The sequence below is a fragment of the Chanos chanos genome, chromosome 6, assembly GCF_902362185.1.
Source record: "Chanos chanos chromosome 6, fChaCha1.1, whole genome shotgun sequence".
In the NCBI taxonomy this organism is placed as follows: domain Eukaryota; kingdom Metazoa; phylum Chordata; class Actinopteri; order Gonorynchiformes; family Chanidae; genus Chanos; species Chanos chanos.
Window position 1 is genome coordinate 5,996,396 of NC_044500.1, and position 9,831 is coordinate 6,006,226.

Consider the following 9,831-nt stretch of genomic DNA (forward strand, 5'->3'; position numbering starts at 1 on the left):
AAGACAGGTTCAGCTAAGCACAAATACCTAAAGGCAGGACCTGTCCCCAGATAAGGGGGGCGTCTGATGACTCTATGTGATACACGCTACATTTTCACATTTTTCCAATTCGAAACTGACGTCACCAGACTTTACATATTTGGCACTGGAAGCCGCCTGTTCGCGGAACTTGTAAACATTGATCCATTGTTTTCTCAATGTCCGCGCCTTCACAATAAAGTAAGTGTGTGTGTATGTGCGGCTGGGTTTGGGTGGTGGAGGATTAGATTAGATTAACAGAGGGTTGAGAGAACAAAACCGTGATGTCTCAATCTTGCAATTACCTCAACACAATACTCTCTCTTTCTCTCTCTCTCTCTCTCTCTCTCTCTCTCTCTCTCTCTCTCTCACAATAATTCCACTGGTGTTTCTCAATTCTTGCTACAATCAGGCTGATTTATTTAAAATGAATAAAACGCTGATTTGTGCTTATTTTTAACAAACCTGTAAACTGTGTGTGTGTGTGTGTGAGTGTGTGCGTGCGCATATGCATATGCATATGAATGTGTGTTACCAAAAGTGATGAATGAAAGAGAGAGTCAAATGGCTTTCATGGCTTTCAAACTTCATTCGCACAAAACAATGAACAGTTTGATGGTATATAATGGGCTACAAACTGAGCCACATCATAGCTGCAGTGTGTGTGTGTGTATGTGTGTGTGTATGTCCGTGTATGTGTGTGTGTGTGATATGCATGCATGTGTGTGTGCACATGCATAGATACATACGTGCATGCATGCATGTGTGCATGTGTCTTATATAAAGATAAGATGTTGGTGTTCTTCGATGCCATACTTTGTTTTGTGTTTTTCAAACAGCTGACTGAGAGCCTGTAAGTAACGAGAGTGAAGTCTGTCCACATCCTCACTGGATGGACACATGGTGTAGTCCACCGCAATGGGCTCCCCTACTGAAAGAGAGAGAGAGAGAGAGAGAGAAAGAGAGAGAAGGGATGAGATTTGACATAAGTATTGAAGTACTTTAAGTATCTAATACACACACACACACACACACACAATTTTTAGTCTTTCCCTCTCTCTCTCTCTGTCTCTCTCCCACTCTCTCTTGCTCTCTCCCTCTCTCTCTCTCTCTCTCTCTCTCTCTCTCTCTCACTCACTCTCTCTTGCTCTCTCCCTCTCTGCCTCTTTCTCTCTCTCTCTCTCTCTCTCTCTCTCACCGACAGTGTAAACAGGTTTTCTGTAGGGCATGATGCCAAAGCTGTACTGGAAGACTCCTCGGCCGTGGAAGAGAGGTGCGGTGAAGCCTAGAGTCTTCCTCATTTTCTCCTGAATGCCGCGGATCAGAGAGCCCTTAGGGTTTTTCACCTGATTAAAGAGGTCATTCTCACCAAACGAGAAAACAGGGACCAGGTAAGCCCTGAAACACACACATACAGAAAGAGAGAGAGAGACAGAGAAACAGAGTACAATCATTTAGTTAAATACGTGATTTAAAGGCTACTTTTTTTTCCTTTTTCTTTGTATTCTGTGATATTCAGAACATGGCTCAAACTTATCCGTCCTGTAACTGAATCACATTTTATTTTCCCTCCTGGATTAAACCTCATTCTAACCAGCAGATACTCATCTTCCCTCCTGGATTAAACCTCATTCTAACCAGCAGATACTCATCTTCCCTCCTGGATTAAAACTCATTCTAACCAGCAGATACTCATCTTCCCTCCTGGATTAAACCTCATTCTAACCAGTAACCATTCATAGAGTCGTCAAATGATTTGATTAACATGACTCTTAATGGAGGATTAATTCTTATTCCTTGATCTGTAATCTGTAATATTATGTGGGAATTTGAGATTACACTATTGCTTTCTTTGGTGTAAGAGCAGATCCCTATCAAAATATAAATCTTTAAATAATTTATGTATATCATAAGGGAACAATTGCAAGTTATTAAGTATCAGCATCAGCATCAAAACATATGCATAATGTGTAATATGTCCTGAAGACTCGCAAAGTTTATTTTAAAATCACTGACTAATCATTTAATTGGTCACTATTCAAAGCTCCATAAGACTGGAATTCTGGAGTTCTCTTCCTCTAATTCTGTTCTTCAGGGTTCTAAGCCAACAGTGTCACTGTACTGACCCGCATTTGAGCGCTATTCGGACAAATCCCTTTCTGTTCAACACTTCCAGAGTGAGGCTGCCGGGCCGCGCCTCCAGGGACTCAGCCGCTCCGCCAATCACGATGATCGACACGTTCCCGCCCCGCTCTCGACTCAGCACGTGGGTGATACTTTTCTTAGAGCATGACACTAAACCTTAGAGAAAGAGTGTTTATTACACGTTAACGACACACGATGCTCTATTACAATGTAATAAGATAGCATTAGTGAGTGCAGTTATGAAAATGAGTGAAACCAGGAAATGCAGAGCACAGTTTAACAACATGAGCAAAAGTGTGGATTGGTAATACTATGGTGCATAGCATCAAAATTTGAACCATGATAGAAAAAAGTATTAAGAAAGAGATACATTTTGAAAACTGATTACAGCTCTGTAATCCTAAACTTGGCATATGTTACTGACCTGCGGACATCAGGTACTCTCGGAGGAATGGGACTTGGAACCAGACAGACAAGACGTGCAGGTAAGGTGTAATTCCCGGGAATAACTCCTGAAATCCGGTGTACTCGTTCCCAAAATTTCCAAATGCTCCAGTTGCAAAAACCCCATGTGGATGGTAAGCAAACAGATAGTTTTTTGCTGGGTCCAAATCACATGTCTTGACCAGCTAAGGAGGTATAGATATAGACATGGATGAGAGAATGGATAAGTGAGTGGATAGAGGGATGGTTAAGACAGTCAACTTAAACTGAACACTGAAGAACACTGGCAATGCAGAAAGTATAAAAACATTTCTCTCTCTCTCTCTCTCTCTCTCACACACACACACACACACACACACACACACAGTAGTAATGCAGCAGTAAAGCTGGCCCACATTTTCTAATGTGACAAGATTTGTGGCTTAATAAATGAACATATTTTCTTGGGGAGCTGGTCAGTGTATAGTCATTCTGTGCCATGTATTTGTAACTGTATCCATTTACATTTAGATTTACAGTTACATTGATTCATTTAGCAAACACGTTTATCCAATGCGACTTCTGAGACGAGCAGAAAACAAACCAAGCATATAGCCATTAAGGAGCCGTCTGTTGCGTAAGTGGCATCGCTAAATTAAAAAAAATTCCTCGACAGTCAACCTTGTGCCTGCACTTGACACTGGGTCCGTTAGTCTCGGTCCTGTCATTGGGTTGTGTCTGAACTCCGTGACCTCTTGATGTTACACTTACATGAAGTGGGAAGTATTCCCGGAAATATTTCCACACGGCCCAGCGACGAACCCAGCGTGACCTCCGACCTCCAGTCTCAGCTGTCTCCCAATCCAGATACAACCACAGAGCATAGAGAGCAGCCGCATGCCAAAATCTCATCACCATGACAACGTACACGGCCACACAACACTGTGCTACGAGAGGGAGAGAGAGAGAGAGAGAGAGAGAGAGAGAGAGAGAGAGCGAGGAAAGCATGTACATGTACGGAGATTCACACTTTACAATGTCAACACGACACGTGACACAGTAAAAGCCTCAAATAAAGCACGCTTAGCATTAAATACATTGGCTACACACCAAACAAATGCACAAACAAATAAACAAACAAACAGACAAATAGCAACATGAGCCTTGCGCATCGATAGTTCCGTTTGCCTGGCAGTTTTTTTTTTTTTTTTTTTGGCTGTTGAAAATGGATTAATCAATACCAAGGAGAAAAAAGCACAGGACCCACTGCAGGACCGCTGCCGTCTGTAGCCTGCGGCGGAGAGGGATGCTCAGGGGGGCGAACTCTATCCAGACCATCACCGGAGCTTTTCGCCGTTCATCACCAAAATCAGAGTCCACCTCGCAGGTCCGCGTTCTTATGGCTCCCCGAACAAAACGCATTAAGGGATCAGAAGTAGTGTTATTACGCACGAGACTGATCCGGCCCCAGTATTTGGAAATGATCTCATTAACTAATTTCTGGTTCAGTGTCATTCAGTTCAGAAGTTGTCACCTGTCCAGAATGCCATGAACTTTGTCCTGGTGGTCAGTGTGGCCATTGGCAGCCAATTTACTGTATCCACTGTGTCAGAGAGGAAACAAACATACAAACAAACAGAGAGACAGACAGAGAGACAGACAGACAGACAATTGTGTATTTGTGTGTCTATGTGTGTTTATATATGTATGCATGTATACACACACACACACACACACATATAGATACCATGTGATATCATTAACTGATGAAATAGACAAACAGATAGACTATTTCATTATAACATGATTATTATTATTATTATTATTATTATTATTGTTGTTGTTGTTGTTGTTGTTGTTATCTTAGATATATTGTTTGTGATTAATTGTTAGCACTATAGAAAGAATACCTCACTTCATCATTAACTGATTAAATAGATTAATGAGAGGAGCAAGTGGGCAGTGTTTTATATGTATGAATTCTACTGCTCCATCAGTACACACATGCATACAACAGTGACCATAAGAATAACCATATTAATACTACCACTACTCCTGCAAATGAAAGTACTGAGAATTTATCAATATTATAAAAGAGGAGCATTCTGGTAATATATTTTGCTAATAAATGAAAGCGCAATAGCAGCATAGATGAGCCTCTTGGAATATTAACACTGTGTTCTGCAGCAGTAGTGTTTGTGTGGTGCATTTATTTGATAAATTAATGTACTTTTTCATGTGTGGTTGCAGCAAACTGTTGCTAAAACCAAGCAGGCGTTCCACTTGGGCACCTACATTAGCTGTCAGGGGTCCTTTTACCAAGGCGAGGAGACGGAGCCGGTGGATTAACTGGTGTAGTGTAGAGACCATGCCGACCGTCAGTGTGAAACGGGATCTTCTGTTCCAGGCTTTGGGCCAAACATTCAGTAAGAGAGTTTATTTACGTGTTCTCCAATTGACTTGAGACCTGATGGTTCTGTTATACCGTAAAGAGTGTTTATTCACAGAAAGGGGATGATCCACGCGACTGGTGCTAGCCATCCTGCTAACTTGCACTTCTTCAATGGGAAATGATGACAGCTAATAACACTCCTCAGAAACCTGATTTTCATTTATTGCTGCTGAATCTTTATGAATTGATATACTATACCGGGGGCAGGCAGTAATATTTACTCCTGTGTTAAGGTATTGTTAAGTGGTCGGTGTACATCAATTTAGCCCTAGGTTTTAAGATGATTGTCGTTTCGTTTCACAGCGATTGCATCATGTCATTCGGGAGACTTTTGGTGGATCGCAGCATTGACATTAGCAGCTAGAGCTTAAATAGCACAGTCTCTTTAGACGGCCTGTACTGCTGATCGATCAGGCATAATTATGCGTGACGTTTTCGCGTGCTAAAATGCCAATTTAGTGTTAGCAAAAATACATCTGAAAGCTCGGGCAGTGAATACAAATATCCGTTACGTCATCACTGGGCGCCTACTTCAAAGCTCAGCAGTAAGAAGAGACAAACGTGAACTTCAAGCGCTTCATTTCGGAGCGTCAGAGTCAGGATTTGCAGTATATACGTGCAAAGTGCAGAAACACAAATAACCTGTATAGCAGCACTGCTAACAATAGTATGTTATATCGGAATTTAGGTTGTTAACGCCCTGTTTGTCTCCATTTCTCTTCGTTTCTTTCCCCCTCTCTCTTACCTCTCCTCTTTCGCTCCTTTCCTCCAGCTGATGAAGAGTTTGACGAGCTGTGTTTCGAGTTCGGCCTCGAGCTGGACGAGATTGTGAGTAAATTTACTGTAGTTTGAATTTACTGTGGTTATGAGCTGTGATGAGATCGCCAGTAAATTTACAGTAGTTATGAGTTGTGATGAGATCGTGAGTAAATTTACTGTGGTTATGAGTTTTGATGAGATCGTGAGTAAATTTACTGTGGTTATGAGCTGTGATGAGATCGTGAGTAAATTTACTGTGGTTATGAATTGTGATGAGGTTGTGACTGTGACTGTGATGGGAAATCATGTTAAAGAAGTGTAACTTCACCATAGAATGGACACATAGCTACACATCTCTTTTTGTGACTGAACACCCTTATTCCAGCCAACAGAAACTTCTTGCCATAGTGGATGGATTGACAGCTCTTGGAGCCAATAGAATTTTTTGGGGGAAAAAAAAAGTGACAAAGTGACAGACAGCCATTCCTCTATCACACTTATGCACAAATGTTGAATTTCTAATCAGAGATATAATGTTTGTAATAATACCTGTGTGTGTGTGTGTGTGTGTCGTGGGCGCTAGACATCGGAGAAGGACATGATCAGTCGTGAGCAGGGTGACCAGCGGGCAGAGGGTGCGTCTGATGTTGTGCTGTATAAGATCGATGTGCCAGCTAACCGCTATGACCTGCTCTGTCTGGAGGGACTGGTCAGAGGACTGCAGGTCTTCAAGGAGAAGTAAGTTTGTGTTTGTATATGTGTGTGTGTGTGTGTGTGCGTGTAGTCACAGAGCACATATAATGTTATTTTTTGAGACGAAATTTCTTAGTACAGATTTCTGTCAGTATATCAACGATGTGTGTATGAGTTACAAGTGGTATGTTTATCAACAGATAAATAAATGTGTGTGTGTGTGTGTCTGTGTGTAGGCTGGAAGCCCCACGTTACAGACGTGTGAGTCCAGTGAGCGGTGAACCACAGAAACTGATCATCACTGAAGAGGTCAGAAAACAAACAAACAAACAAACAAACAGACAAACAAAACAGCATGTTACTCTACCCCTCCGCTGTTCTTCTTTGGGGTCCTAATGTGTTGTGTCCGTGTACATGCCCGTTTAGACGGCGTCAGTCAGACCGTTCGCCGTGGCCGCTGTGTTACGGAACATCACCTTCGACCAGGAACGCTACGAAAGTTTCATCGAACTCCAGGAGAAACTCCATCAGAACATATGCAGGTCGTTAGAACTGTCTGTCTGTCTGTCTGTCTGTCTGTCTGTCTGTCTGCCCCCCCCCCCCCCCCCCCCCCCCCCCCCCCGCCCCCCTCACTACATCTCTATAGAGTGTATTTAACTTGCTTCATCTGATGATTAAAATGAACACTGTTGCATGTGGGTGTTGTGTTGAGGTCGTCCAGGTGTAGTTTCCGCGTGACTTCATTTAACTCTCTTTAGGAAGAGGACCTTGGTTGCCATAGGAACCCATGACCTGGACACCATCTCTGGACCATTCACCTACACAGCCAAACCGCCCGGTGACATTCGCTTCAAACCGCTGAATCAGAGCAAAGAGTACACTGCTACGGAACTCATGAGCCTCTATAAGGTGAGCTCTGATTGGTGAAAGTGAGTTCAGCTTCTGTAAGAAGAGTCCTGATTGGCCATAGTTTTTCTGCCTGTCTGTGGGAAGAGCTTGAGTGTCAGCCACTATTAAATAAACTCTGATTTGCTCTGTTTGCTATATTTCCTCAAAGCTTGTGTAATATGAGTTCTGATTGGCTACAGTAACCATGATGACTCCAAAATTATAGTTTCTAATTGGCCAGAGGCAGATAGATGTCCATAAATGGACTAAGATAGTTAAATTAAAAAAAGGAAAGACCCACTCACTGAAAATACGTATTGTGTAAGTATCATAATCCTTAAATATTGAATTAAAAGCAGCAGAAGTCAAAAATCAGTTACTATGGCATCGTGTAGACAGACAGATGGATAGAACATTTGTCAGAAGGTCTCGCTACGTGCGAGAAACATTCTGAGTAAATGAGTATGGTCGTCCTCTCTTATATAACAGAGAGATAAGTGTGTATTATGGTAAATAATGTCTGATTCTTTTCCCTCTGTAGGGTGACAGTCACCTGAAACAGTATCTTCACATTATTGAAGATCAACCAGTTTATCCCATTATTTATGACAGCAATGGCGTTGTCCTCTCCATGCCTCCAATCATTAACGGTGAGTCTTATACACACACACACACACACACGCACGCACGCGCACGCACACATACACACACATGCACACACATACACACACGCACACGCACACACACACACACACAGACACAGACACAGATACGCAGACGCGCACACACACACACACACACACACACACACACACACACACAATAGTGTTGTCCTGTCCATGCCTTCAGTAATTACCAGTGAGTTACTGTGACCACAGTAAAATCTCCACAGTGTTTCTGATGTGTCTGTCAGTATGGGTGGAAGTCAGAGATAATGTGTGTAGTGTTGTGTGTATAGTGTTGTGTGTATAGTGTTGTGTGTATAGTGTTGTGTGTAATGTTGTGTATAATGTTGTGTTTAGTGTTGTGTATAATGTTGTGTATAATGTTGTGTATAATGTTGTATATAATGTTGTATAATGTTGTGTGTAGTGTTGTGTATGATGTTGTGTATAATGTTGTATAATGTTGTAGGGGACCACAGTAAAATCTCCACAAACACAAAGAACGTCTTCATCGAGTGCACCGCCACAGACCTCACTAAGGTAATCAGCTCTCAGTTATGATGCCATAACTACGATTCTGCTACATTTGGTCTATGATTATGAGATATTTATAAATAATTTTACATATAGCATTATTTACAGCATCGATACGCTGTTACTGTGTTATTGTTTGTATTATAGAATTAGAGGATTATGTGTAGTAAAGTGATGTTCACAGAGCTTTCTGCCTCATACTGCTGTTGATTAACACTGATCTCTTGTATGTGTGTGTGTGTGTGTGTGTGTTTCAGGCTAAGATTGTGTTGGACATGATGGTTACAATGTTTAGCGAGTATTGTGAAGAGCCCTTCACGTGAGTCTCTCTCTTTCTCTCTCTCTCTCTCTTTCTCCCTCTCTCTCGCCTTCTTTCTTTCTCTCTCTCTCTGAGTGAAATAATGCAGACATGATTAATGTCTATTGCTTTACTTTGCTTATTTGGATTGATATTTGATGTGCAGTTATAAGATAAAGCAGCAGATGCATAGAACTAAGGGAATGTAAATATCTCTTATTATTTCATAATTATGTAACATTCATAGCTTTAGTCAAAAGGACTATTGTAGCAATAACTCTACTCTGTTTTTTTCCCCAGGGTGGAGGAAGCAGAGGTTGTTTATCCTGACGGGAGCTCCCACCTGCTCCCTGTGAGTGTCACGTCCACACTCTACCACTGGACTTACAGTAGTGTGTCCAACACGCATATTATGGCTCATTCAGACTGCAGGACATAGAGCTAGAAAACATAGATCTCTCCTCACATAGACAAAATGTTGGAACTTGGGTAGAACGGCCTCTGTGATATGTTTAGATCTAGACTTTTTTTTTTCTTTCTTTCTTTCTGTTTTTTTCCCCCCTTCTGGTGCTGCATTAATGCAAAATACGTGCTTGACCTCTTCACTTGTGACTTCTTGACCCCAGGAGCTGGCCTACTGGACAGAGACGCTAAAGGGAGAATATATTAACCGTCGAATTGGCATCAAGTGAGTGTGTGCGCAGAACACAGACTCACTCAGGCTCTCTCTCACACACACACACACACACACACACAGACACACACACACAAAGACACACTCACTCTCACTCACTCAAATGTCATGGTTTACTCAAATCTGTTGCTTCTGATCAGCCTCCATAATTACATCTTAAAAACCCACATCTTATCGCTCTCTAACACACATCTTTCAATCTCTCTCTTTCTCTCTCTCTGTCTCTGTGTCTCTCTCCCACTCTCTCCCTCTCTGTCTCTCA

General features: G+C 41.9%; 2 protein-coding genes across 3 annotated transcripts in view; one reads left to right on the forward strand and one right to left on the reverse strand.

Annotated features, from left to right (window-relative positions):
* Window positions 1–794: 794 nt before the first annotated feature.
* On the reverse strand, window positions 795–4,008 carry LOC115814097 (2-acylglycerol O-acyltransferase 1-like). The gene is made up of 6 exons (XM_030776819.1): window positions 3,828–4,008; window positions 3,358–3,533; window positions 2,588–2,792; window positions 2,145–2,319; window positions 1,217–1,416; window positions 795–949 (listed from the first exon to the last, which is right to left on the reverse strand). The coding sequence occupies exons 1-6, from the start codon at window positions 4,006–4,008 to the stop codon at window positions 795–797; spliced, it is 1,092 nt and encodes a 363-aa protein (XP_030632679.1).
* A 903-nt stretch (window positions 4,009–4,911) lies between these two features.
* Window positions 4,912–9,831, forward strand: part of farsb (phenylalanyl-tRNA synthetase subunit beta) — a 9,444-nt gene continuing 4,524 nt past the window's right edge. For both annotated transcript variants that reach the window (XM_030778773.1, XM_030778772.1), the window contains exons 1-11: window positions 4,912–5,012; window positions 5,811–5,866; window positions 6,381–6,535; window positions 6,727–6,799; window positions 6,917–7,032; window positions 7,249–7,399; window positions 7,920–8,028; window positions 8,513–8,583; window positions 8,835–8,896; window positions 9,176–9,227; window positions 9,502–9,563. In XM_030778773.1, the coding sequence (XP_030634633.1) occupies window positions 4,955–5,012; window positions 5,811–5,866; window positions 6,381–6,535; window positions 6,727–6,799; window positions 6,917–7,032; window positions 7,249–7,399; window positions 7,920–8,028; window positions 8,513–8,583; window positions 8,835–8,896; window positions 9,176–9,227; window positions 9,502–9,563 (965 nt within the window). In that variant the 5' untranslated portion in view covers window positions 4,912–4,954. The remainder of the gene's footprint in view (window positions 5,013–5,810; window positions 5,867–6,380; window positions 6,536–6,726; window positions 6,800–6,916; window positions 7,033–7,248; window positions 7,400–7,919; window positions 8,029–8,512; window positions 8,584–8,834; window positions 8,897–9,175; window positions 9,228–9,501; window positions 9,564–9,831) is intronic.

Excerpts from the sequence above, each read along its gene's own strand:
- LOC115814097 (XM_030776819.1), bottom strand. The coding sequence starts at position 4,008 with ATGCGTTTTGTTCGGGGAGCCATAAGAACGCGGACCTGCGAGGTGGAC. Across the intron at positions 2,793-3,357 it reads GGGAATACTTCCCACTTCAT|CTGGTCAAGACATGTGATTT; the intron begins GTAAGTGTAACA and ends ATACCTCCTTAG. Across the intron at positions 2,320-2,587 it reads AGAGTACCTGATGTCCGCAG|GTTTAGTGTCATGCTCTAAG; the intron begins GTCAGTAACATA and ends TCTTTCTCTAAG.